The sequence below is a fragment of the Nuphar pumila genome, chromosome 15 (genome assembly GCF_984573655.1).
Source record: "Nuphar pumila chromosome 15, dmNupPumi1.hap1.1, whole genome shotgun sequence".
NCBI classification, from domain to species: domain Eukaryota; kingdom Viridiplantae; phylum Streptophyta; class Magnoliopsida; order Nymphaeales; family Nymphaeaceae; genus Nuphar; species Nuphar pumila.
This window is the reverse complement of record NC_143263.1, coordinates 18,258,264-18,285,708: the sequence shown is the minus strand read 5'-3', so window position 1 is coordinate 18,285,708 and position 27,445 is coordinate 18,258,264. Positions and strand designations below refer to the sequence as shown.

The 27,445-nt window shown below is 37.4% G+C and overlaps 1 protein-coding gene across 1 annotated transcript in view; it reads left to right on the top strand.

Moving 5' to 3' along the window:
* The first annotated feature begins 11,160 nt into the window (after positions 1 to 11,160).
* The window catches only part of LOC149814678 (proton pump-interactor 1-like), a 32,445-nt gene continuing 16,160 nt past the window's right edge, over positions 11,161 to 27,445 (top strand). Inside the window, exons 1-6 of the mRNA XM_089990413.1 lie at positions 11,161 to 11,295; positions 11,392 to 11,463; positions 26,002 to 26,447; positions 26,565 to 26,759; positions 26,850 to 27,029; positions 27,143 to 27,337. Of these exons, the coding sequence (XP_089846539.1) occupies positions 26,064 to 26,447; positions 26,565 to 26,759; positions 26,850 to 27,029; positions 27,143 to 27,337 (954 nt within the window). The 5' untranslated portion in view covers positions 11,161 to 11,295; positions 11,392 to 11,463; positions 26,002 to 26,063. The remainder of the gene's footprint in view (positions 11,296 to 11,391; positions 11,464 to 26,001; positions 26,448 to 26,564; positions 26,760 to 26,849; positions 27,030 to 27,142; positions 27,338 to 27,445) is intronic.

Genomic DNA, 27,445 nt, shown 5'->3' with positions numbered 1-27,445 from the left:
TCTTCATGTAATCTATGCCTAGAACATCTATGGCTATTAGATATACATGAAAAAAATTGAAAACCCAAAGCGGTGTTTTGGAGAAATCGATTTTGAGAAAACAATTTGGAAAAGACTAGATTCAAAACTCTAAAAAGAAAAAATTACGTGAATAGATAGATCTATATTTTATTTGATTGTTCATCATGAATAATAAATGTAGAAACATATTTTTTCATGGATCTTGATGCTATAAATATGTCTCTTATATAGATCTTGGTTAAAAATATGCAAAAATCATTTTAAAGAAATCTTTTGCCAAAAATGTTTTAGCATTTTGATGTTTTATGATAAAGAAAATTAATTTGATCATATATGGTAGATTAAGACATGTATAGCATGATTAAACAATATGTTATTTCATAAATAATCCATGATTCTATATTGTTTTTATGTCTTATAATTCTTGCATAGATGAAATTGTATTTGAGATATTTCATGAAGGTTTTGTGATTTTTGGATTATGTTTATTAATGTTTTAGCAAGATTAGCATAAATATTATCAAAGATATGTTATATGATGTTGTAAATGTGTTTAGAGTACCAAAAAATTATGACTGTATAAGTTTCACCATGATTCTTGTTCTTGCTTAATAGATCTTGCATGAGTTTGGATCTTGGTTATTCTGTCCTCATTTTTTATTTCGACCAGTCTCATAAAAAAATCTATATCTCTATGAAAATCAGGTCCATAAATACAAATAAAACTAGTAAAATGTTCTACATATCTAGAGCTTTAATTTAGAATCTTGTTTTGTCTCGTTTGGGTCAGTGTTGAGGCTAAAATATCCATTACAACAGAGCATAAATTTTTTGCCCTGTCAGCAGGACTGTTCTGACCAAAGATTTTGAAGGCTTTAAAACCCTAATCAAAACTGATCAAAATAAATTATGAAAAATCTGGATGAAAGGTAACATGTATAACAAGATTCTATAATTAAAAAAAAATCTATAAATCTTGAGAATTTCCTTAAGCCGGAATACATTTTTGCAGTTGATAGGATCAGTCTGATATTTTTTTTGAAAATAATTCAGTCCCGAAAATTTCCTAATTTTATTACAATGATTTTTTCAATTATGTTTCTTGGACTGCGTTTCTAATATGATGGGACAATCCTAGTAAAATTTTGAGAGTTAAATGCGGTTCCTGTGATTTTTGGTAGGTTTTCCAAATTGGGTTAACATAAATCTAAATTGTACAATATGACATGTGTTGATCCTGGGATGTATTTTACTTTGTGCAGCATGTTTATTGATGCTTAAATGGGATATTAGACTTATATGTTTAACTAAATGCATTTCATTATTGATCATATTGGGCATGCCTAAATATCAGTGATTAGCCTCCCTTGACTGTGTACATGCATATTGATTGTATTATTGTATTGATTTTATAGTATAAACTAATTGAAAGTATGCATTGAGTGTCATGAATATTGTTGTATATGAACCCTGAATGTGGTTGCATGTTTACATTGGCACTACTAATAAGGGATTTAATTAAGAAATAAAAAATAAAATTAATTCTCTTATGGTTTGTTGAGAGAATAAGCTTGGAACTGACGGTTCTGTAAAATATTGGCTTAGCATGGAAGGTTGTTTGTATCCCCCATCCACATGACCTGTAACCAAGAGAACTACCACGACTTGTTCGTGGTGTGGTAGGTAAGACTCATGAGAAAAAACTAATTTATCAGGTTGCAAGAGTTGGGAACTCTATCTATAAAATTATATTTCTTCTTCGGAGTAGTCATAGTTGGAGCATCACGCAAGTTAATAAGAAATAATTGCTTGAAAATACAAACCTGGGTCATACCTCCATCTAGGAGAGTCTGTGTTATACCCACAAACAGATATTGACAAGTGATAAAGATTGTGAATTGCATATAGACAGAATACAATATGTATCATTTAAGCAAAAAAATAATAAGTGAAGATAAAAAGTTATTCATGCATGAAGGACTCACAACACTGGAATAGTAAGTTCATTTATAATATATATATTCATGCATATGAATAATTTATTGTATTGATGTGAATCTTATCGGGAGTGGAAGTGCATTAAATTGATCTATTATTTTAATTATTAGCATGATTTTTATGTTATAGTACGATAAGATGTGTATTACATGATTGATATAGTTGAGGTTGTGTTTGAATGTATTTTGATATCATACATTATATAAGTATGTTATTGCCTACTTAGACTCGGCTTGTCTGACCACTTTACTTGAACAATTTTTAAGTTCTAAGGAAGTTGAGTGATCCTATGTTGTTCAGTTGTTCACAGACTTTGCACACTACCTATCGAGGTGGTGGTTTTGGTTTCTTGTGTTTTGAGGGTTTCGTTGGCTTGGACATTGAATTTTATGAATGGTTTTGTAACTGGACAAATGAATAATATGAACTTTATTCAAATTCAATTCAATTGATATAGATGTACTCTTATTTCTATAATTTAGTTAATTTCATAGTTTGATACGATGACTATGACAATCTTGATTTATATATTCTGTTGTTTTAAAAAAAAATTATGAGAAAAATCGAGTTATAAATCGGGGTTGTTACAATACTCTTCTTTGGAATAAACAAAAACAATTAATTTGCATAACAATCAAACTTTGGCAATATCTTTCAACTATAACTTGCACAAATTCAAATTCAGTTATTTCTCAATGTTTAGTTCTTTGTTCATGATTCAATAAGGTGTCTTTACACTGATAATATGACAGAAAAATAGTAAAATGACAAGATCCAAACATGTTACTATCTAATCATAAGTACAAGTCGTAAGGGAAATTTGGATCTTTGATAACCCATTTTTACAAAATCCACCAAAAAATACAGATCATATATAAAATAATCATAACTTTACTTTTCAAAAATACAACCCAATAAACTGATCTTTAAAATAATGAGAAGAAACATAATTAAAATTCTTCTACTGAACCCTGTTCTGATAGAGTAAAAAATCCAGAATATGTAAACTATAAATGTTTTATCAGATTCATGATTTTCTTGGGATTTATAGAAAATGTTTTTGACAAAACCCATTTTGCACAATCTTTTACTATATGTTTGACTTCACCCATTTTTTTTATAAAATATTCAAAGTGATTTTGCTTGGGCTTTCATATATTTTAAAAAGGTAGGTAGAAATAGTCTTGTAACTAGAGCTTGAAATTGGAGCTCTGTTAGGATGGACATTTTTTCCTCAATACGAATCCAAATTAGGTAAAACATGATGCTAAAATTAAGTTCAAGATGTATAGATTAAACTGTAGTTATATTTATATTTTTTGACTGGTATTCTAGGAAATACAAAATTATTTCTGAAACTAGTCAGAAAAAATATATTAGTCATCTCAAACAAATGTTTCTCAAAAAATGTTTTTGCTAAAAACTTTCTTGAGGCCATAAAACCTTTGAAATCTCAGTATTTTAGATTCAACCAAATAAAAAGGACTAACTTATGAATATCACAAAAAGAAAATACATTATGGTTGAATCTAACCTGAATCAACAAAGAAACCCTATTTAGATATGCCTTTCAACAATGTTTTGATGAAAAACCAATGATTCGTGCTTTGCAAATCCAAATAAATTTTTTTTCATAAAAAAACATGTGTAACTGATCTAATCATATAAATACACCTCTAAAATAATACATTGTACACATATGTATGCTTGGTGCATGTATAAGGCATCTACTACGTAAATCTTACCTGAAAAATCAATAGATCCGCTAAACCGAAAAAAATCGGGTAGTCCAATTTCTACACCATCACCACCACCAAAATTTTTGCAGGTTTAATGACTATTCACCACCACTCGAGACCTCCTAGATGTGATTTGGAGAAGAGGAAGAAGAAGAAATAAGAAGGAAAAGAGAAGAGAGAGAGATACTTTTTTTTCTATTTTTTTTCTAAAAATGAGAGGGGCGTGTGGGAGGGGGTTTATATAACCCTCTCACCTAGCCCAAATTCCTAAAGTGGTTAGAACTCTATCCTCTAAAATCATGTAGAGGGGAAGAGGAGTCATCACTTAGTTAAAAGTCTATCTCCTAAACTCATTTCTCATCTGGTTATTTGATTTTCTTTAAATTCTATTTGATTAGGATTCTTATGTTTGACTATTCCACAACGAACCACTAACAATATCCAACTAATTTAATCTCTTAAAGAGGCGTGGGATGTCCCACCCTCTTTATTATCTTAATTAATAATCTAATTTAATTTTCCAATTAAAGTCTTAATTATCTCCTTTATTTATTTATTTATTTTTTAAAATTAAAACTAGATAAGATTTTAACCCACATGGACTGTTGGTTCCAAATGGGGTCCATATAAGACATACCCTATGAGGGTCCAATCCATTTCCATTGGATCCAATTAATATTTTAAATTGGATCCAATCCAAATGTTACCTCATGTACATATTGGATCCAAATGCTAGGATTTGGATCCAAATCCAATGTCCAAAATCTAAAACCACTCTTTCTCATTTAGTCTGCATACTTTAATTTTTTTTTATAATTATTCTTGCAATGTTCTTTATAACTTGAGGCAAAATAATTATTCTTGAAATGTTCTTTATAACTTGAGGCGGAAATACATAATTAATCAAAATCAAGAAAACCAAGAATTCATATTATAGTAATAGATGCACTAATAATTCATCATTTATTCACCTTAATTACCAAAAAAAAATCTCGAGTTTTACAGTGATTGTTGCTGAAATTAATGTGTTGTTGTTTATTTTGTTTTGAGTTAATGTAGTGTTTGTTGTTTATGCTTTGATTAATTTATGGCCCCTTGCTCATTGTTTGTTGTGTTGTTTATAGTTCTCTTACTTCATCTATTGGTGTTTTGTTCGTGTGTTACTTGGGTTATGTGTTTTCTTCCCTTCTTATCATGTTATCATTCTTGGGATGTTGTTGCTTTTTTTGTTGATAGTATAGTATTGTTAGAATTATCATTAAGTTTTCAACACGTTTGTTGCTTCGGTGAATGTCATTGTGTACAATGTTGAGGGGGGGGGGGGGGGAGATAGAAGTGTTTCATGTTTGGTTGTGTGAGACTTATTGTACGTTCTTTTGTTTATGATTTTATTTGAGGATATGTTCACGATGTATTTATGCAATTAATCACTTTTCTTCTTGGGTTTTAGATGGTGGTGTTTTTTTCTTGTGCATTTAGTTATGCTTTGTTAAGTTAATTGTTTGTTTGTGAAGACTTAAGGGGTTTTAGTGGATTGTTCCATGTGCTTTGAGTCCTTTATGTATTTTTTTATTGGGCAGTGTCATGTTTTAACTATGGACAATGTTGACATGAGGAAGATAGAGGCATGGAAGATGTTGTAGCTTATGCATGACAGTTTGGATGTTATTGCTGTATTGATGTGTAAATAGTTAGAGTTCTTTGCTTTTATTGTGGTAAGTCCACCCTATATTCAGTTGCATTGGATGCAATGAGACCACTTTACAAAGTGTTTCAGGAGTGAGTTACGAAGGCCACTGTGAGTTGTTTCATGAATGTCTGTGAACAATAGTGTTGCTCATGAACGAGGAGATCTATGATGCGATTGAGGATCTGTGACGGGTTGATGAAAAGCCCAATTATGGTCAATGGCTGAGTACTTATGGTTTAATGTTAATTTTTTGAAACAGTGGCTAAATTAATTTCTCTTTACAGGGAAAAGATGGACTTACTGTATTTTGTCTGCCTTATCAATAACTCAGTACAATACTTGTTTCAGCAGGTCAATTAGGCTCTGTACACATAGATTAAAACAGTTGATGAATTCTTTTGTCTTGTCAGGAAAATATGCACGTGACCAAACAATTGTCTAATCTTTCTACTATAGTAAGTAGAGCTCATTAAATTTGGTTTTATTATTTAAAAAAAGTGAAAATTTATGAATGGTTGTTGTCATTGTATTTTATATTTTTAATGACTAATAAGGGTGTCCTATAATAAGTAATCTTTTTTGTTTAATTGGATAGTGTATTTTATTGTGAAATGTCAATATATGTAAGTAAAAGCACAATGCAATTCTTTTTAGTTTGATAAATGGAAAACAATAAAATTAAAAAAATAGAGGAGGTAGTTAAAGTGATTAATTTAAAAAAAAGTTTGCCTTAGATTTACATAAACAAAACTGTGGTGCTTTTTTGAAAATATCTAAACATTGAATGATTTTTTGGATTATACAAAACACTAGGTGTCGTTCTGAAGATTCCTCCTTTATATAGACATAACAAATGTTGATTGTTAACTGGTTGTTAAATATCATCATATGATGGATTCAATGCCTTAATTTCATGGATTATTTTGATTGTCAATTTCATGAAAAAAGAACAGAATCAGAAGATCCATGAAAGGCTGAGAATAAGTTACCAAGGGCTACAACCAAGAGAGCAGCGCATCTTTTTAGACATAACATGTTTCTTTATTGGAGAGGATAAAGAATATCCGACCTACATTTGGGAGGATTATTCCCCAGAGGGCACACTGAATGTTCTAAAAAACAGGTCTCTTGTTAGTATTGACACAGAAAATAGGTTTACAATGCATGATCAAATTCGCGATATGGGGAGAATGATAGTTGAGCAACAAGGCATTCTTGACCATGAAAAACGGAGCAGGCTCTGGAACGCAGATGACGTATCAAGTGCGTTGAGCAATGTAGAGGTAAGGCCTAAATTATCGATAGACCCACAAAAAATTAAAAGTTTTACACTTTGAAATCTCCCCCAAAAGGTTGGTCAAGGTGATGCAAACAGCACAGGTCTCAAATATCTTTAGCTCTGCTATGAGTTTAACTTAACTCGAAACGTGAAGCTACTAACAAAAAAACAAAAAAAAAGACATCGTGTTCATCTTCTTTTAAATTAAATTATTTGTTTTGGCTTCTAAGGATTTCTTTCATAATTTTTGCTTATGGAATAAAGGTTTTGTTTTCCCCTAATGACATTTTTCTTTTAGCTCATGATGAATTTGAATGATTGACATCCATTGGTTGTAAGTACACTCTCGTTTCCTTTCATTTTTTGGTTAGGTCTAGGTTCAACCAAGGTTGTTAAATGCGCTGAGGCGAAGCGAGGCGTAAGCCTCGAGGCGTTGGAGCGTACGCTTCATGATCAATCGGGTCCAATCGAACTCGATCCATTTTCACTCCCCGAGACCCGGACCCCTAGGGCATCCTCATCTCTCTCTCTCTCTCTCTCTCTCTCTCTCTCTCTCTCTCGGTCTTCGGCACCGTCCTCTTCCTCGCCCAGTTCTGCCTCACCGGCTCCCAGAAGGACCGCAACCGATTCTCCGGCCAGATACCCTCGGAGATCGGCTCGTTGCAGGGGCTATCTATCCTGGATCTGAGCCACAACGAACTCAACGGCGGCATCCCCACGTCGCTCGCCTCCCCGTCGTCCCTAAACAGTCTGGACCTCTCGAAGAACAACCTCTCCGGCGAGATACCGCCGAAGCTCGGCAGACTGAAGCCGACCTTCCGCAACTTCTCCGGCAACGCCCTCACCGGAAAGATCCCCAGCGCCTTCGACACCGCGGCGTTCGACCAGAGCTTCCTCCAGAACCCCCAACTCTGTGCGTCCGACCCTTCCCTAACCCGAACACTCCGGCGGTGCTCCTCCGGTGACGCAAGTGCAAGGGAGGTTTCCCCGGCGGTTCTCATCGCGATCCTTGTCGTCGTCGGGATCCTTGCCCTCTTCGCCATCGGCTTCGCGGCGCCAACCTGCTCGTCAATGTCCCCAACAACGGATTTTGGTAGGAAAGGGGCAGTTTGTAGGGACTACACATATGCGTACGCTTTAGAAGTGAAGCGCGTTTCGACTTGAGGCGTGCGCTTCACATGAGTGAAGCGTGCGTTTCAAGCCTGAAACGCCTCAATACCTTGAGCGTGCGCTTCGCCTATGAGGCATATGCTTCAGGTATTGAGGCGTACGCCTCTCACAACACTGGGTTCAACAAGGTTGGTCAAAACTTAGTAAAAGGATCGGTCAAGGATTTGGGGATAAAATCATCTCAAGTACAAAAAAATAATGGTCAAAGTAAAAGAATGACCATGACCAAGACCAATCAAACCAAACTGAACCAAATATAATTGAAACCCAAATCCAAATCCAAATTTCAAAGTCCAAAGTTTAAGATCCAAAGTTCAATTGATATGCTCCCAATGGCAACTCTCCACTACATAAATACAAGTGAAGTTCTCACATTCTTAAATGTGGGTCTAAACTTTTGAAAGGTTTGATAATACACAAACTTAGGTAAATATAAGAAAAGAATGGATAAAACTACGATATAATTGAATACATTTGAGACAAAACCTCAACAATAACTTACATGGTGCATGGTTTTTTCAAGCCATAATTTAACAAGTGATTTGACCAATATGCCTAATTTTTCAGGCGACAACAAAGATAAAACCATCAAGATAATAAACCAATTGCTAAGATTTATCATATTTTGGGTTGTGAATTGGTTGTTTTCATATATTTAATTCTTGACCTAAACTCACAATGGTGCCAAAAGTGAGACATCAAAGACTTTGTCATTTTGAAAAAAAAAAAACCCATGTGCAATTAGAGTTAAACATTGGGCTGAGTTGCTACTAGGCCAGGTCTACTCTGTTGTGTGAGCCATACAAAAGGGCAAGCAACTTGTTGGTTGCTTGTGACTTACAAAAGGGAAAGCAAACTTGTTGGTTGTTTGTGACTTGACCAATTTGAGTTGACCCTTTGTGATGTGTTCATGTTTTGTGGTTGGGCCTGGGTAAGGTATTTTAAGCAGTGGGTATGCTCGATTAGGTCTAGGTTTATGCCAATAGGTCAAACTAGGTAACAAGGTGCTGACTGATAGACTTTGGTAGAAAATTCACTGCACCAAAACGACGTCAAAAAAAAAAATCTCCAGATTTTATGTAAAGGTTCAAGACACCTTGGATTAACTTGGGTTAAAATTTTAGGGTCATAGAGTTTGTATTCTTATGGTGCCAACAGAGAATATGATGCAGACCCAATTTTGGAAGACCTCGATCCACATTCATTACCCCAAGATCTCATAGTGGATCTAAGTCTATTGCATTAATTACCTGAAGCAGATCAAATTGGTATTGCTGGAGATCCAATCTTCAAGCTCCATCTAATAGTAGGACCCACTCATGCGGTGCCACCTCATCATATTAGCTATGTAGGACCCATCATCAGGATGCCATGTCAGCATTATAAACATATTAGCCAAGTATGATCTTTGGCAAGGGTGACACCTCATTTCAGCATGGAAGGCACAAATGGGACACATGTTCACCAATCCCGCGAGTCTAGATACACAAAAATTGGTATCACAGTGAACGATCCTTGTTCCTCTCAATTAAAAAAATTAATTTTACCCACGTTAGCCAAACCATGAAGAAAAAGGTCAATACCAAGCACAATGTGGTTCAAGGTTGGAAGCCAGCTTGCTAAATAATATGAAAGAGGGCACCGACCTTCGTGTTTGACTGCAATCTTTGAAGCAGAACTTGTCCTAGTGGATTAAGCAATTTTCAAGGGAGAGGGGATGATGCAGACCGAATTATCATCATCTATTGCCCCAAGATTTCAGGGTGGATCTAAATCTATTTCATCAATTACCCAAAGTGAATCTAATTAGTGTTGCTCCAAATCCAAGCTCCATCCAGCAGTGCAACCCACCCCCTGACTGACTTCAGCCAAGTGGGACCTTTGGCCAAGGAGCCACCTCATTTTAGCCTAAAAGGCACAAATGGGACCCGGATACGCCAATCCCGTGAGCCCAAACATTCAACATTCTGATAGGTCTTTGAGTATTGGCTCAGTTCATTTGACTCGACCATGACCCATCAATGGTCCGATTCAACTTGGTCAAAATGGGTCGGGCCAGCCCATTGCTCCATGAAACCCGGTGAAATTTGGGATTCTATTTCTACCTTTTAACAATGCTCCCAACATGCTAGGAGACTAGATCTGATCCACAACCAACATCTCAAAACCTATCAAACATCCATACCCACTAAGTCCAAGCCATATAGATTAGTGTTCAAGTGTGTCCAAGGTCCAACACGGTATCACTTGGATCCAGTTCCACAGGACTGCCCATATGTTATGTAGATACCTGCACGTAGGGGTGGCAATCGGGTCGGGTTGGCGTGTCGGGTCGGCGGGTCAGCATACCTCAACATGAACCCGACCCATTTACTAAACGGGTCGGCTGTGGCAAACACGAACCCGACCCATTTATTAAATGGGTAACCCGACCCGACACGGTTAACCCGTTTAATAAATGGGTCGGGTCGAGTAAATGGGTAGGCGGGCGGATTGGTGGGTCGGGATCGGGTAAACGGGTTGGTGGGTTGGGTTCGGGTAAACGGGTTGACCCATCCGCCTAACCCGTTTATTAAACGGGTCAGCCGGGTTGGCATACCCCTAACATGAACCTGACCCGTTTAATAAATGGGTTAGGTGGGTCGACGCATTTACAATACGAATCCGTTTAAGACAAACCCAAACCCGAACCCGAACCGGCCTAAGAAGCTGGTTGGCGGGTCGTGTCAGATTTTGCCACCCCCTACCTGCACGTACCCTTTGTGTAAGCCAACGCGTAGCATAGGCCCCGGTGCATGGATCTTAGCTTCAGAGTTTCACGGCATGACGACGACTGTAGGTATGGCAGGTTGAGCAAGTGCGACCAGGTTTCTTCAGGTTATAAATAAAAAAAAAGACACCTACACTTACACCTCCAACCGATTGCGGATCAATATCGATCCAAGATCAGATTTTCATTTTATTCGGGTGCGAGATACATTTGGATCCGACCCATTGACACACCAACAAACCATCGTCACGGCCACGGGCCTGTCTTAAAAAAGTAACGAGACGCAAATAACGCCTCTCTAAAGTTTAACCACCAATAGATTCAGATTCCCATTTTTAGGAGGCAGCAGAAACAGAAGGGAAAAGCCCCGACCCTCGATGAAATGATCACAACACCCTTCCGAATTTGGCCCTTCTACGCCTTTAACGTCCACGCAGCCTCAGGGTCATTTTAGTCATTTGCGCGTCCCCTATATACGTATCTCCCTCACTTTCTCTCTCTCTCTTTCCGTAACGTGGCGGGCGTTTCCCTTTTGGATCCTCAGAAAAGCGTAAAGGAGGCGAGATCCGTCATTCTTTCCTCTGAATCGGGCGCCGCTAAGGGAAGGAGTGAGGACACCTGATTTTGGGTAAGGGTTTGATCTTTCCTCTTCTTTTGGTTTCGTTTTGATCGGGTTCGTTTCTTTCCATCGATGCGTTCTCTGCTTCTTCCGCGGAAATTTCAGGTGTTTCTCGTGCTGCTGGTACAGATCTGGAGGGATTTCGGCGTCTTGAGAGAGGATATCTCCAATTCGACGGTAAAGATCCGTGTCTCCCTCGTTTTTGGTTCGTTCTTTTGAGATTTTTTGCTTTTGATACATGATTGCTGATTTGAAGGCATTGGATTTCCCTTCGTGTTGTTTTTAGATTATTTACGACGTTTCCTTCGTTTCTCACCGGAGGATGTGAAAAATTGACGGTGTATATCTGGCTCGTTGAGGCTGTTAACTATTCTGAAGGATATTGTTCTGATTTAGTTGAAACTCAGGTGTTTTAGATCTTAATTTTTGGTTTCCTGATCTTATTGTACGTTTTGTTACATTTTTGGTGGATTGGATCTTGATATTGGAGTTTGAAATAGATGCTTTAGCCAATAACATCTTCTCCTTGTTCTTTCGCATTTTTCATTGAGGTTCTTTATTCGAGCATGCATGTCGCTGTCATGCAGTCTTAAGCTTGTTCGAATTTACGAAAAAAAATGAAACTGTAGGACGATGCATTCATTAACTGACCAATACCTGTTTGAAATCTTGATGTCTGGCGCTCGTTCTCATGTTTTTCCTGCATTTTATTGGGGTTTCTGCAGTCAGGGCTCTTCAACCGTTATATATGTTCATGACAGCGACAACGGGTTGCTGGATACTGTTTGGATTCTTGCTAAACGATCTTATAAAGTATTTGTTTATGCTTTTCAATGGTAGCGATAGTTGAGGGAAGCCCTTGTGGAGTTGAAATTGTACTTTGATTGTTACAGAGTGTAATTAACAAGAAATTGGGCCCCAAGTAATAGGTAGCTGATTATAACATAACATGTTGTTTGTTGACTAACATACCATATCCATGTTTGGCTCTTTCTCTTGTATGTTTCCATCTTTTCTTCAACAATATCCAATGTTGCATTTGGATTTCTGTGCAAAATAAGGTAACATTTTGTTTTTGGTCATGTAAAGATTCTCTGCTGTACTACAAAAAAGTTCATGCTTATTATTGGTTAACCTTCCTGGATTAAGCTTCACATATGGAAGGTTCGAGGTCTCAGTAGTTTTAATATTTATGCAATATCGTCTATCAAACAGCTTGCAGGTTGTAAGCAAGCCATCTTCTCTCTGCCACTTGTTACTGTCTTCTTTTTGTACCAACTCTTTGGTGTTGGCGATGATTGCATTCTTCTCTCTGTCATAGGAAAACAGCTTCAACTTTCAGTTCATATGAAAAAAGATATATATATTTTTTTATGACGAGGAACCCTTGCCGAATTGATGAAAACCCAAGTGGGGTCCCACAACCACCCTGCCTTACATGGCCCACCTCTGAAAGCTATGGATGCATCGGTGGGGTTTGATCCGGTGCCTTCGTCTCAGCACCTCATATGAAAAAAGATATATACGCTCTATGTTGATTAGCTGGATATGCTGCAGAGCTGATTGTAGTTTCAGTGTTGCGTATAACATCACACTTAGATTCCTATCTGCAAGTATCTTTTGCATAAGTTGGCAGAAAAACCTTTTTAAAATTTCCCTCTTTTTTGTAGTTATTGGTTTTACATATATGATATTATTCTTTATATGGATATCCTGGAAAGCAACAACTTTTTCCATGAATATGTGGTGACTTTCTGATAATAGTGGTTGCCATAAACTCCTCAGAATCCAGACTTCAATGATCTCAAGGTTGAGTTTGAAATTTGCATAGAAATATTCTATGTAACGGATGTGATAATCAATGTCACCAATATTGCCTATATTTTGAAAATATCGTGATAATATCAGTGATTTAAGGTTAGCCAATATTATCGGCAATATATCACAATATTTTCTGAATATTGCAATAATATCATGATATTTTTGGAAAGACTCATTTTTTTATATTTTAAGCTTACATTTTCTATTTTTTATTTCTTTTATATATTGAAACATTTAAAAACTTGTTTCTCTATATCTTTTCAAGAAAAATAATTCAAGACTATTATTTTCTTATGTTTTTGTTACTGTATATTTTTTCATTTTTTTAAACTCTTGAGATTTTTCCAAGAAAAACCAACTTTTGAAAATCTCTCTGAGAAAAACCCTCGCCGAGAAAATACCTTAAACGATATAGGTGACTATGGTGATAATACATTTAGTCATAACACTAACATATGTATTTTGGAGCTATATGTTTCACTTATAACTAACTTTTCATATGTTTTCTATGTGTAGGGATGGCAGTGGGGCGGGGCGAGGGACAAGGTCTCCACCCCCGCCCCGCCTCAAGATTAGAACCTCCATCCCCGCCTCCATCCCCGGCGGGGATGGATTTTAACCTCCACCCCCGCCTTCATCCCCGTTTCATGTCCTCCATCCCCGGTTCAAACGGGGATGAGGCGGGGCGGGGCTATTGCAGGGAAAAGTAGCGGGGACGGGGATGAAGTGGGGATGAGGCCGGGATCGTGGCGGGGAAAAGTGTACGTCCATCCCCACCTCCATCCCCGAATGGGGATGGATTTTAACCTTCGTCCCCGCCTCCATCCCCGTTTCATACCCTTCATCCCCGGTCCAAACGGGGCGAGGCGGGGTGGGGCGGGGTCCTGCTTTCCCCCGGTCCACTGCCATCCCTATCTATGTGTATATTGCCTACCAATCTTGGTTAAATTACTCCTTTTGTTCTAGCCTTTCTATTTATCAACGTGTTGCTGTTTACATTGGGTAATAAAAAATTCTTTGTGAAGGCCAACCTGGTTATGGAATTTCAAGCTTCATGTTATTATATCATTTCTTAGTTGATTTTAGCTTTTGTCTTCCAGGCTTCCTACACCAAGATTTTGAGGCTGAGATTGTTGGTGGAAAAGGTATCCACTGTTTTGCAGACCATTTTGTGAAACAGATGCATATTGTACATATATGTTGAAATAAATGTGAATGAGAAAAAAAAAACGACTTAACTGCATAAGAACGTTTATAGGTTGGTTCTGATGCCCAGTACAGTCATGATTAAATGTTAACATTATTAAACAAAGAATAGTTAGGTCGTATGAACCATTCATTCACCCGTATCAAAAGAAACAAGCTTAGCTTATGCTTTGGTTTGGGAGATGGGCAACTACATTTCAACAAATGTTGAATCTAACTATATGCCTCATTGCTGAGTGTACATTTTTTTTTCTATTCTTCAGTGCCTATGAGTTGATATTTTGTTCCCATTTCTTCAAAATTTTCTTATATGAACTGTTGGTTGAGTTTGAGCATGATTGGTCCAACCAGTATGACTGGAATAGAGTGGTAAAGATGCAGTGTCTTGAGTGTCACTCTAGTGGACTAGAAATTGTTTCCCATAGGAAAGCCAACAGGTTTCTAATGTTTGTAAATTGAGAAATCTGTAGACCACAACAATTTGAAGAGAATTTTGATTTGGTTAGAATGAGAAACACTATATTGTTAATGGCTGTTAAGAATCAAGAGTCAAGACTACTGCTGAATTGCATGCAATAATTGGATAGCCAGAGATGAGGCTTTTATATCTTCCGCTTACGCAGTAGTTTGACAAGGAGACAAAAGAGGAGGAATAGGGGACCTGTGGTATGCAGGATGTGGACTTGAATGACTCAAGTAGTAACTTTGTGGTGTGCATGGGAAGAACTGTCTTGGAACAGCTGGAAGGTGTCTAATGTTTATAGTTGGGAAGTTGACATTCATGTGTTGGTAAAGTGCAAGTTGGACAAAATTAGATGCCGCCTACTTTCACCCCATGCAGGTTTTCCTCAAAATTGTGCCCAAGGTTGTAAGTATCATATCGTTACCCATATTGGTCGGGCCCAAAGTAACACCGTATCGTATCATATCGTAAATTTTTAATAAAAAATTTCCAAAAAATAAAAAAAAATCAAGAAAATCAGAAAAAATAGCAAAAATAAAAAAATCATAACACATGAAACAATGATGAATTGCACAAAATACAACTATAAAATCACATTTTTGTCTTTATGAGCTACATAAGACTGTTAAAATATATGTAATTCATATATATATATATTTATATATATATAATACCCGATAGGGGTATTTTTGTCATTTCACAAGTACCCGATAGAGGTACTTGTTTTTCTTATTTTATTTTTCTCTTTATTTTTTGTAAAATCTATTTTTTTATTTTTTGTTTTTTGCTCACACAAAAGGGGCCCCACCATGTAGTCGATGGGGCCCCCAACGGTCACATTTGTGACCGTTGGGGGCTCCCAACGACTACATGGGGAGCCCCCTAGGTGGCTCTCCTTTTAAGGCCTCTTGGCCCTCTCCCTCTCCTTCTCTTGTGTATAAATAGGGGTGAACCCCTCTTGTATTCCTCACTCTTGAGAGCTCTCTCTCTTTCAATAAGAGGCATTTATATTTTTATGTTGTGTTGTCTCTTGTGGGTTTGGGTATTAGCCCTTCTTTGTTTGTTCATTAGTAGATGTTGTAAGTGCTTAGTGCACTCTTTGCTTTTCCGCATATTTCATTACATGGTATCAGAGCCTTGTGTATGCTCTTCTTCTTAATATAGCTAGTGGTGTAGCTATATTTGTTTTTTTTGTTTCTCTCTCTCCTTGGTATCCTCTTGTGAGTGGTTATTATGGAAGGAGAACAAAAGATTGATCTCTCCTTCAAGCTCAATGGCTCCAACTACATGATGTGGGCCGCCGCCATGGAAAACAACCTCAAAGGGAAAAAGCTTTGGGGATACGTTATGGGCACCATTCCGGAACCACAACTCCAACTAACTAAGATGGAAGGCGATCAAGAAAAAGCTCTTGAAGGAGATGCCCGCATGAAGGCCATTGAAGATCACCAATCTAAAATAGAAGATTGAGAAAATAAGCATGCCAAGATTCTTGCTTGGTTCATGAACAATGTGGAGCTCAAGATTTGCGCCAACATTGCCAAATTTCGGATGGCAAATGAAGCATGGTTCTTCATGAAAGGTATGTTTACACAAAAAGACCTTGCTCGTCAATTCTTTCTTCAAGAAAAAATCCGGACTATCAAGCAAGGAGAAATGAGTGTTAGGGACTACTTTAGCACTCTTGGCCCTCTATGGGATGAACTATCCTTACTAGAACCAAAATGGGTTTCTAGTATAGATGTGGAATTAAGGAGAGAACAAATGGAAAAAGAACACTTTTTCCAATTTTTACATGGGCTTAGGCCCAAATATGAACAAGTTAGATCCTCCCTCCTACATAGATCAAAGCCTCTTCCCTTGGAAGATGCCATAGCCGAAATATGCCAAGAAGAAACCCGTCTTGGCATGATTAAAGGAGGAAATGATGTCTTGGCCGTATCAAAACCCGGCAACCATATGAAAACCTACAAACCTCCACATTTTGGAAGGCAAAATAACTATAATGGCAACTATAGAAAAGCCATTTGCCATCATTGTCAAGAACCGGGTCATATAAGACCTAATTGCCCTAAGTTGAATGAAGCACCAAAAAATAAAGTTGCTTCCGTTGAAGAAGCTACTCAAAAGAAAGAGGAAGCAATCAAAGGAACGAACTCTTTTTCTCTTGCTCAACTATCGGAGGCACTACAAACTCTACTCAAGATTCCATCAACTTCGGGTGCCGCCGTAGCTTCCTCCTCTCCTCCAGGTGTGTCGTCTTGGATCCTTGACTCTGGAGCTTCCTTTCATATGACCCCCCTTGAAAATGAGCTTTCCGATTTATGTAATAATTATAAAAACTCCTATGTTTCAACTGCCGATGGTACATCTTTACAAGTAAAAAGTTTTGGAACCTTAAACTTTTCAAAAGACTTTTTTGTGCCAAACGTGAGAGTTGTACCTCAACTTAATTTAAATCTCCTCTCTGTTGCTCAAATATGCGATCATGGATGTAAAATCTCCTTCTCAACTAAGGATTGCTCTATACAGGATCTCCGGTCCGGGAAGCTGATTGGGCAAGGCCATAGAAGGGGAGATCTCTATTACATGAGCAACTTGAAACTCCCCATTAACTCTTTTTGTAACCATGTCCAAGATAAAAATATTGATATTTGACATCAAAGACTTGGACATCCAAGTTTCTCAAAAATGTACTCCTTTCCATTTGGAAAGAAATTTTGTAATGAGAAACATTTTGTTTGTAAGAATTGTATTTTTAGCAAAATGAAATCTACTCCTTTTCCAAACCGAACTTTTGTGTCCAAAAGACCTTTTGAGTTAGTCCATTCGGATGTTTGGGGTCCTTCCCCCGTCATGTCTAAAGGAGGGTACTCCTATTATGTCACTTTCATCGATGACTACACTAGGTATGTATGGATCTACTTTCTCAATTTAAAATCTGAAGTCTTTGATTTTTTCAAAAAATTTCATATGATAGTTAAAAATCAATTTTCAAGTAATATCTCTACTCTTAGATCCGATTCGGGTGGAGAATATTTATCAAATGAATTTCAAAACTATTTAGAAGTAAATGGAATTTGTCATCAAAGATTGTGTCCTAGGACTCCCCAACAAAACGGCTTGGCCGAAAGAAAGCATAGACATATCATGGAAACCACTAGGACACTCCTTATTTCCAAAGAAATTCCAAAGAATTTTTGGGCCGAAGCGGCCTTAACTTCAACTTATTTAATAAATAGAATGATATCTTCTTCCTTACAAAATACATCTCCATACGAAAAACTATTTGAAAGAACACCAGACTTCAATAGATTAAGAGTTTTTGGATGTAAATGTTTTGTCCTTACTCATAAACGGGACAAATTATCTCCTAAAGCTATTGAATGTGTTTTCTTGGGTTATGGAGAAAATCAAAAGGGTTTTAGATGTTTTGACTTGAAAAATAACAAACTCTATGTATCCAAAGATGTAACATTTTTGGAAAATGAAAATGGTTTTGTGAAAACTAAAGATATTGACGAAAGTAAATATACTTTTTTATTTGATCTTCTATCTCAAGAAGATGAGACTCCTCAAGAAGAGGAAATCTCTAATGAGTCTTTGAATGACCTAGAGGAAATTCCTCTTGATAATGCTATAGATGAGAATAATAGACCAATCCAAACATATGTTAGGCGTGGTCAACAAACTCAGATAAGTGCCTTAGAAAAATACTCTCAAGGATCCGACATTGAAGAAACATCTTTAAGGAGATCCAGTCGGATCTCCAATCCTCCAAATAGGTTTGTTTCCTATGAGTCCCTAACTCCTAGATATATAGCATGTCTAATTGCGTTGCATTCATTTCATGAACCTTCACACTATAATGAGGCCAAAAATATTCCCCAATGGGTTGAAGCCATGAACTTAGAGTTTAGTGCCCTTGAAAAAGCTAAAACTTGGGAAATAACTTCGTTACCCATTGGAAAGAAATCAATAGGATGTAGATGGGTCTTCAAAATTAAAACCAAGAGTGATGGTTCATTAGAACGTTATAAAGCACGGTTAGTAGCTAAAGGATATGCTCAGGAATATGGTATAGATTGTGAAGAAACCTTCGCACCTGTTGCTAGAATGACTAGTGTTAGGACTCTTATTGCTATTGCGTCTGTGAAGAAATGACCTATCTATCAACTCGATGTTAAGAATGCATTTCTAAATGGCGAATTAAATGAAGAAGTTTACATGGATCCCCCCACCAGGAGTATGTATTGGTAAAAATAAAATTCTTAAACTTAAAAAGGCATTATATGGTTTAAAACAAGCTCCAAAGGCTTGGCATGATAGATTTAGTAATGTAATGACAAGTTTAAATTTTCGTTTATGTTATACTGACACTGCTTTATTTGTGAAAAGTGCAGGGTCTTCAGTAGTTATTTTACTACTTTATGTTGATGATATGATCATCACAGGAAGTGATGAGCAAGGCATTAAGGATATTAAAAAGGTTTTGAAAGAAAATTTTGATATGTCTGACCTTGGTTTCTTAAGATATTTTTTAGGAATTGAAGTGGCGTACTCTCCTCGAGGGTACATTCTCTCTCAGATGAAACTTGCTGCTGACATCTGTTCCAAATCGGGTATCTCCGATGATAAGAAGACAGAAACCCCAGAAGTCATCAATGCAAAATTAAGGTTGAAAGATGGAACACCTCTCGAGTATCCTACTCCCTACCGGCAACTTGTTGGGTCTCTAACCTACCTATCCATCACACGGCCAGACATAGCTCATGCCGTCCACTCTGTCAGTCAGTTTCAACATGCACCTACAACTGTGCACATGAGTGCAGTCTTAAGAATCGCCAGATATATCAAAAATACCATAACTAAGGGAGTTTTTCTTTCTTCTGTCTCGTCACTTGACTTAATTGCTTATACTGATGCATATTGGGGAGGAAATCCCAATGACCGAGTCTCAACTACCGGTTTTTGTGTTTTCTTAGGTGACTCTATGATTTCGTGGAGATGCAAGAAACAACACAAAGTATCATTGTCCTCGACGGAAGCAGAATATCGTGCTATGGCCACTACAACCATGGAACTTGTGTGGCTAAGAAGCCTCCTCAGTGATATGGGCATTGTCATCTCTACTCTTTCGAAGTTCGAAGATGTGTTGTGACAACAAAAGCGCAATCTATATTGCAAGCAATCACACCTTCCATGAGCGTACCAAACATATTGAGATGGACTGCCATTACGTTCGGGATGAATACCTAAGAGGAACTATAGCACTACCTTACGTCACATCAGAGTACCAGTTGGCGGACTTCTTCACTAAGGCTCTTGCGGCTCCTCGGTTTTTGTTTCTCCTTAACAAGCTTTCGGTTATATCCCCGTAAAGCTTGAGGGAGGGTGTTAAAATATATGTAATTCATATATATATATATATAATACCCAATAGGGGTATTTTTGTCATTTCACAAGTACCCGATAGGGGTACTTGTTTTTCTTATTTTATTTTTCTCTTTATTTTTTGTAAAATCTATTTTTTTATTTTTTGTTTTTTGCTCACACAAAAGGGGCCCCACCATGTAGTCGATGGGGCCCCCAACGGTCACATTTGTGACCGTTGGGGGCTCCCAACGACTACATGGGGAGCCCCCTAGGTGGCTCTCCTTTTAAGGCCTCTTGGCCCTCTCCCTCTCCTTCTCTTGTGTATAAATAGGGGTGAACCCCTCTTGTATTCCTCACTCTTGAGAGCTCTCTCTCTTTCAATAAGAGGCATTTATATTTTTATGTTGTGTTGTCTCTTGTGGGTTTGGGTATTAGCCCTTCTTTGTTTGTTCATTAGTAGATGTTGTAAGTGCTTAGTGCACTCTTTGCTTTTCCGCATAATATTGCATGCATATCTCACAAGAACAATGCCACAAGACTCGTACTTTCATATTACAAACATAAACATAATAACCAAGTTTATGAAGTACGATTAAAAAAAATGATACGCATCGTACAATACGATTCGGTATGATACAGGAGGTGTTTCGTATGATACATCCGTGTGTATCGTATCGTTTCCCCCCCAAAGTAATGATACATATTGTACAATACGGTACGATACTTACAACACTGATTGTGCCAGCTAACATGTATATGAGCTGGTGAAAGCCTATAAAATGAGTAAAACTTGAATTTGTTACAAGGAAATTTTCTTATATTATAGCTTTATGGTATAACCAACTATCATCTTAATGCAATGGATAATGCTTTCTTATAGCTTAGCTTAACTATCATCTTAGTGAAATGGAGAATACATTTTCAATCAGGTAGATTGAGCATACTTGAATCTCCAAACCTGGTTGTCATCTTATACAAAGTTTGGATGAATAGCAGTATAAGTAATATAGAATTCCAGCATTGTCCGAAAATTGTAAACATGATCCAGAAAGTTTCTGTGAGCATATTACCATACTGCAGATTTTTATGTTGTTGGAAAAGTAAAGCGGTTTATAACTTTATATAAAGTTAATTCCATGATTGTGCACTCAATTTTGGTTCCTGAAAAGCACCTCAAGGGATCGGTTTCCTTTTTGGGTTAATTAAAGGTCTGACAAATCTATGCAAATAGGAGAACCTGTACTTGCTTTATCATTGATTTTTATATGAATAATTTTGGTGTTGTGGCGTCAAATGATGTAAGCATGGACTTTTCAGGTAGATCCAGCATGAAATGGAACTTAGTCTCCTCATAATCTTTGAAACTATTTAAGGAAGCATAGTTAAGAGTCTTAAGACCATATAGCATTAACAAGCCTTTGCTTTGTCATTTTGGACATATAACTTTATATCCCAATGGTTGTTACATGCCAATTTCTTCATTAAACTGGGGTATGCATTTTTTGCATTTAGTTTATGTACTACCTAGTTTTGTGGCATGGGAAGTGAGAAAAATGTGTAACTTTCCATCTTTGTGATGTGATTGAATTTGTCCCTGAAATTCGGGCATTCTTCTATAGCTTACCCTTTTGCCATTTGTGGTCCTTTGTATCACACTTGATTTGGACTACCCATTTCCAGCCCCATGTTTTTCTGTAGAACTTACAAGTACATTGATTTCCCCACTTATGGTCTGTCTTGTGGTGGTTCAAGTGATGATAGACCCACATTGTTGATCTTTGAAAGATACGTAACAAAATGGTGGCCAAGCACATGATCACAAAGTCTCTAGACAACAAATGCCTAAACAACTCTCAAAGGCTCAAAGAGCAGAAACATCAACTCATAAAGCTCAAAAACCTCACAAAAACATGATTAAAATAGAAAGATGTTATTTATCTAAAGAACATACATACATTTACAAAGGGGATTCTCCCCATATTTATAGATCCCAAATGTGCTGGCCATTAGATTAGCCTAATGGCCAGCTATCCTAACAGCTACAAAATACAAAAGAAGAAATACAAAGAAATTAAATGAAAAAATAAAATCCTAATACTAATGCTAACCTATGTAACATAGACACTTCAAAAAGGGCAACGTACCTACACCGATGTGGGTGCGACACTTGGACACGACTTCCTTTGTGTTAGGTGAAGTCAACCGCATTGAGGTCCATTTTTGTCCGAAAGTGGATTCTGTTAACCAAGTCCAATTTTATCTATATTATATACATAAATGCACACACACATATCCGCATCCTTGCACCCAATTTTATTGAAATTGCTGTATCACACCCGTATCCGCGTCTGCACTGGCACCTGTGTGATATAGATGTTTACCTAAGAAACTAATTATGTAATTACATATTTTTACAAGATACACTGAGTGCTACATGTAAGAGACATCAGGATTCAGAACTCACCAGATGCTATATGCTGTTTTACATGTGAGCAAATTAATACTGACACAGAATACCTGGAAAGAGTCTGAAGCAGCATGTAAGGAATAATCTGGTCGGATATGGAAACAGAGGCTGACTATTGTTAGGACAAATATTTAGGGAACCACAGTTTCTTCTCTGGAGTCAAGGCGCAAGTGCATGTGGTACTTGTTTGGCTGCAGCAGATGGATCTTTAATTTGGAGCAAAGTTTGCTGTGAAACTATGGTGCACTCGAGGGACAACACTCCTGAAGTAGTCTGTGCGGAATACACAAAGCAGTCTACAGCTGAGTGCAGACATTGAGCTGACTGACCGACTGTAGACCGTCTGAAACTATTGTGTGTTGACAATTTACAGTGGACCGAGCGTTGTTGCTAATTAACTCGTTATGATGATGCATCAGAGGGAAAATAAGTGTTGCCTGTGTGGTGCAGTAATTTATTCCACCATATTTTGTGAACCACAGACATTTTTTCTTAGGGCTGGGCAAGGGGACGACCCAGTCCAGCCCACGGCCTGCCCATTAGGCCCAGCTGTAACTGGGCCAGGTTGGCCCATGAGTGTGTATCTCTCTCTCTCTCTCTCTCTATATATATATATATATATATATATTGCAGCTGGGCTGCGAGGGAGTCAAAATCCTGGCCCACCCCACTACCCACCCCTATGTTTGGTGCAGTGTTTCATTCCGCCATGTCTCCTTCAAAGGCTAATGCATGTACTAGAAACACTGATCAGCGAAGAACCTGAATATTTTACATGCTAACTTGAAGGAGAGCTTGCGCACAATATGCTGGCTATTCCTGTCTTCATTAACAACTTATGCATAGGTTGGCAAGGGGAAATATTTGCTATCCGCTCTGGGCTTGACCTTGAAAAAGTAAGGTGATGACAGTCTTTAGAATAAAACTCTTCAAAAGATAATTCTTGCTTGTGCTTATACATTGAAAAATTCTAGCAGCAGCATCAATTGTATCCGTCCCATGTCCAACAAAATGGCTTGCATGGCCTTGTGATCGTATTTTTCTTCAAGCAAGCTATCCAATTACTGACAATGTATTTATCCAGCAGATTTTAAAATTCCATGATCTATATGATGTCTCAGAAAAACATAAATATTTGATTTTTTGTCCAAGAGCATCCAAGGTGGCAGTCACAATATGCATGATTTTATGAGGGCTTCTATCTAGGGATGTAATGAAAGCTCACTTATGTCATGGCAAGAGAAATTTCCACTTCATTGTGATGTTTAAGATTTTCTATTTGTACTGGTGTATGTAGACAAAGCTGTTGGTGGTGATTCTTGATCAGGTAGACTCGTTTGTGTGACCTCAACTCCATCATTACTAAAAAACTTGCAAATTCTCTTTAAATTTGGTTTTATTGTGATTATTTAAAATGATAAGAGGTGATGCTAACTTCTGATTCCCTTTTGAGGAAAAGTATTGATATATGGTGACATAAAACTTAAATACGTAAATCTGACATTCATATGTTCAACGTAGACATATATCTAAAATAACTAGTATATAACTTAAAACATAAAAATGAACAAATTACCTTGTATTTTTATTAATGTTTCCCAAAAGGATAACAACTCATCCAAACACCATCTCCTTGTCGAAAATAGACATAGACAGAAAACAACTACATCCACGCACTACCTTAGAAAATATTACTTTGTATCATAAGCTGGCTTCAAGAATCTGAAAGCATATTTTGGGGGCCTCACCGTGCACCACTGTGTAATGGGGGCCCAGAAACTTGTGTAATGTGCACAAAATTTAGGTTAAATATTTGTTAGTCCCATGTTTCATTGGCACTCTTCAGGCTCCATTTGAGACCTTGGGGCAAGCTTCTGTTCCAAAGTAGAAAAATAAGGAATCATTTGTCTTCATTTAGAAAGGAAAATGAAAGACATTGTGGCCTTCCTGCTCCTTATAATGCCGGAGCTGCTTAACTGTTTGAAATGAGAGGCTGCTTTATCAGAGAGGACACTTGAACATCCTATGCTATTTAGATGTGTTATTCTCTTATATTTTGTAACCTATGTCACAGGGATTCGGCTAGCAGGGTGCCGCACCCGCGTCAACGCGATGCGACGCGGGTGCAGCACCGGGTGCGGTCAACCTGACCCTGGGTGCGGTCAACACACCCAGGGTCATTTTGGTCCAATTTTTTGGACTTAAAAAAAATTGCCAAGAAATTTTTTTTAATATATGTCACAGGGATTCTCCAACTAGGTGCCGCACCCGCACGCGATGCGGTCAACCTGACCCTGGGTGCAGTCAACGCACCCAGGGTCATTTATGTCCAAATTTTGGACTTTACAACAACAACAACAACTACGCCTTCATCCCAAAACAATTGGGGTCAGCGATATGAACCAAAAAAGAAATTCATTTTGGGTCTTCCACATGAATCCTTTTCCTCCAATCATTTCTATCCAATGCCATGTCCTCGGTGAGGTTCAAAGCATTCATATCCTTTCCTATCATCTCCATCCAAGTCTTCCTAGGCCTACCCCGACCTCTTTTAAGTTTTAACTAATACAACTTTTGGACTTTATATATATATATATATATATATATATATATATATATATATATATATATATATATATATTATATTTTTGCCGCACCCCTGCACCCGGGTTTCTTGGAAGTGCCGCATCCCCGCACCCGCACCTGCACCTGCACCCATGTGACATAGTTTGTAACTAGTGCTTCTATCCTTGTAACTACCTCTAGTGCCAGATGTCCTTACCCAAACAAAAGAAAATCTGAACCAAAAGAGTGCACTTTCTAATAGAAAGAGTACAACTTGTTGCAGAGGAAAAATGGATAAAAGCTCAGTTATTAGAAATTAGTCTGATCTTATTGGTGCAGCGATCCTTGAAGCTACAAATTTAATATTGGGTTCTAAATTTTCACTTTTGGGAAGAGCTTGGATGGTGTGATACACTAATTACTGAGCTGAATTGAAGAAATTGATTCAAATTGAACATATATTTGGAATTTTTGTAGTTAACTATAAAAAATTTACTGGTTGTCATATGGTGCTAGTCCTTTTCTATTTGCTTGAGTTAATGGCAATGAAAATATAGCGTTCTCTGTTATCCCCTTTGGTTATTGTTGTCCAGTATCGTTTGACTCTTCCTGTGGTTTATGTCATAATCTTTTCTGGCAGTTTTTTTTCTAATGATTAGATTTAAGTTTTTTTTTTTGATAAAAATTTCTGTTTGAAATTCTTCTATCACAGTGTATGTACCAGTGACTTGCTGCATTCTTGCCTTCCTTTTTTGATCCAAAGATGTTTTTAATGTACCATTGTTTTTAACATTAGGAGTTCCATCCACTTTAACAGGAATATTCAGGTTCTGCATCAGTTAAGGTGTTTCTGTATTCCATTCCTTTGAAGCAGAAAATATGGCTGTGGAGATTTTGGCAGCCGAGTATGCACAAGGACAGTTAGAGGCATCTGATATGGAGACTCCAAAAACTAATGAGTTCGAAGATGGTAAACCAGTTCGGTCTCCAGCATTTGAGGAACACACAAAATTGGGTTCAGCTGATAATTCACTTGGAGAAAATGCATCTGCTACAGGAGAAGCAGATATTTCATTTGACAAGTTCCCGAAGGATGCTACTGATGAGTGGCCAGCACAAAAGGAAATTTATACATTCTACTTTGTCAAGTTTCGGTACTATGAAGATCCTAAGTTAAAGGCGAAAATTGAACAAGCTGAAAAAGAGCTTCAAAAGAGAAATCAAGCTCGCCATCAGCTCACTGAGTCAATAAAAACAAAAAGGGTAAGCATACATAATAGTATGAAGAACCAAAACAACTTCTTTGCCTATTTGATGAGTAGATGAACTAGAGAACTCTTCAGGCTGAAGATTCATAACATTTCTTGGTTTTCTTTGCAGGCAGAAAGGTTCCAAATAATCGATAAATTAAAACCTTTATCATCTCAAAGAAGGGAGTTTGGAAAGACTCTTGATGAGAAAAGAAAAGAAATGGAACCTCTTCAGGCAGCTCTTGGAAAGTTGCGTAGTGCAAGCAGCGTTAACAGAGAGAAAGGTGTGGGCTTATGCTCCTCGGAGGAAGAGCTGAATGAACGTGTAAGTTGTCATGCTGCCCAGAAAACTTTGTGCAACTTTTGCTAGTATTGTTAACCTTCTAACCTGTTCTACTCGTGACACTTGAAACAGATTCAAGGTTTGCATTATCGCATACAACATGAAAGCAACACATTGGCTGAGGAGAAGCAGTTGCTTAAAGAAATTAAACAGTTTGAGGGAACGAGGGAAAAGGTTATTGCTCATGCTGCTATGCAGGCAAAGATTCAGGATTCTTTTGGTCATAAGGAAGTTATTCAAGATAATGTCAAAGTATGATCGACTTTATGGATTTTCTTGAACAACTTTATCCAAGCTGTTGTATTCACTTTGTCCAACAGCATGTGGTTCAAATATTTGTTCACTGGGTGCTTGTGCTGTTGTAGCTTATAGGTGGTGGCATGGATGAAGTAAGAAAGGAAAAGAATGCAGTTGATGCAAAAATCAAGCGCCTTGAGGAGGATTTGAAGGTCATAGACAAAGAAATTAGTTCATTACAGGAAGAACTGAAAACTGCAAGCGAGAGAAGGGATAGCGCATATGAAGCTGTTGTTGAGCTTAGAAAACAACGTGATGTTGGGGTAAGTCAGTATCTATTTATTCTTGAGCTTAAGAAAAACATGTTGACGGGTTAAGACTGGTGAAAATGTGTATGTGGACTAATTTTTCGAGTCAAAGAAACAGGCATT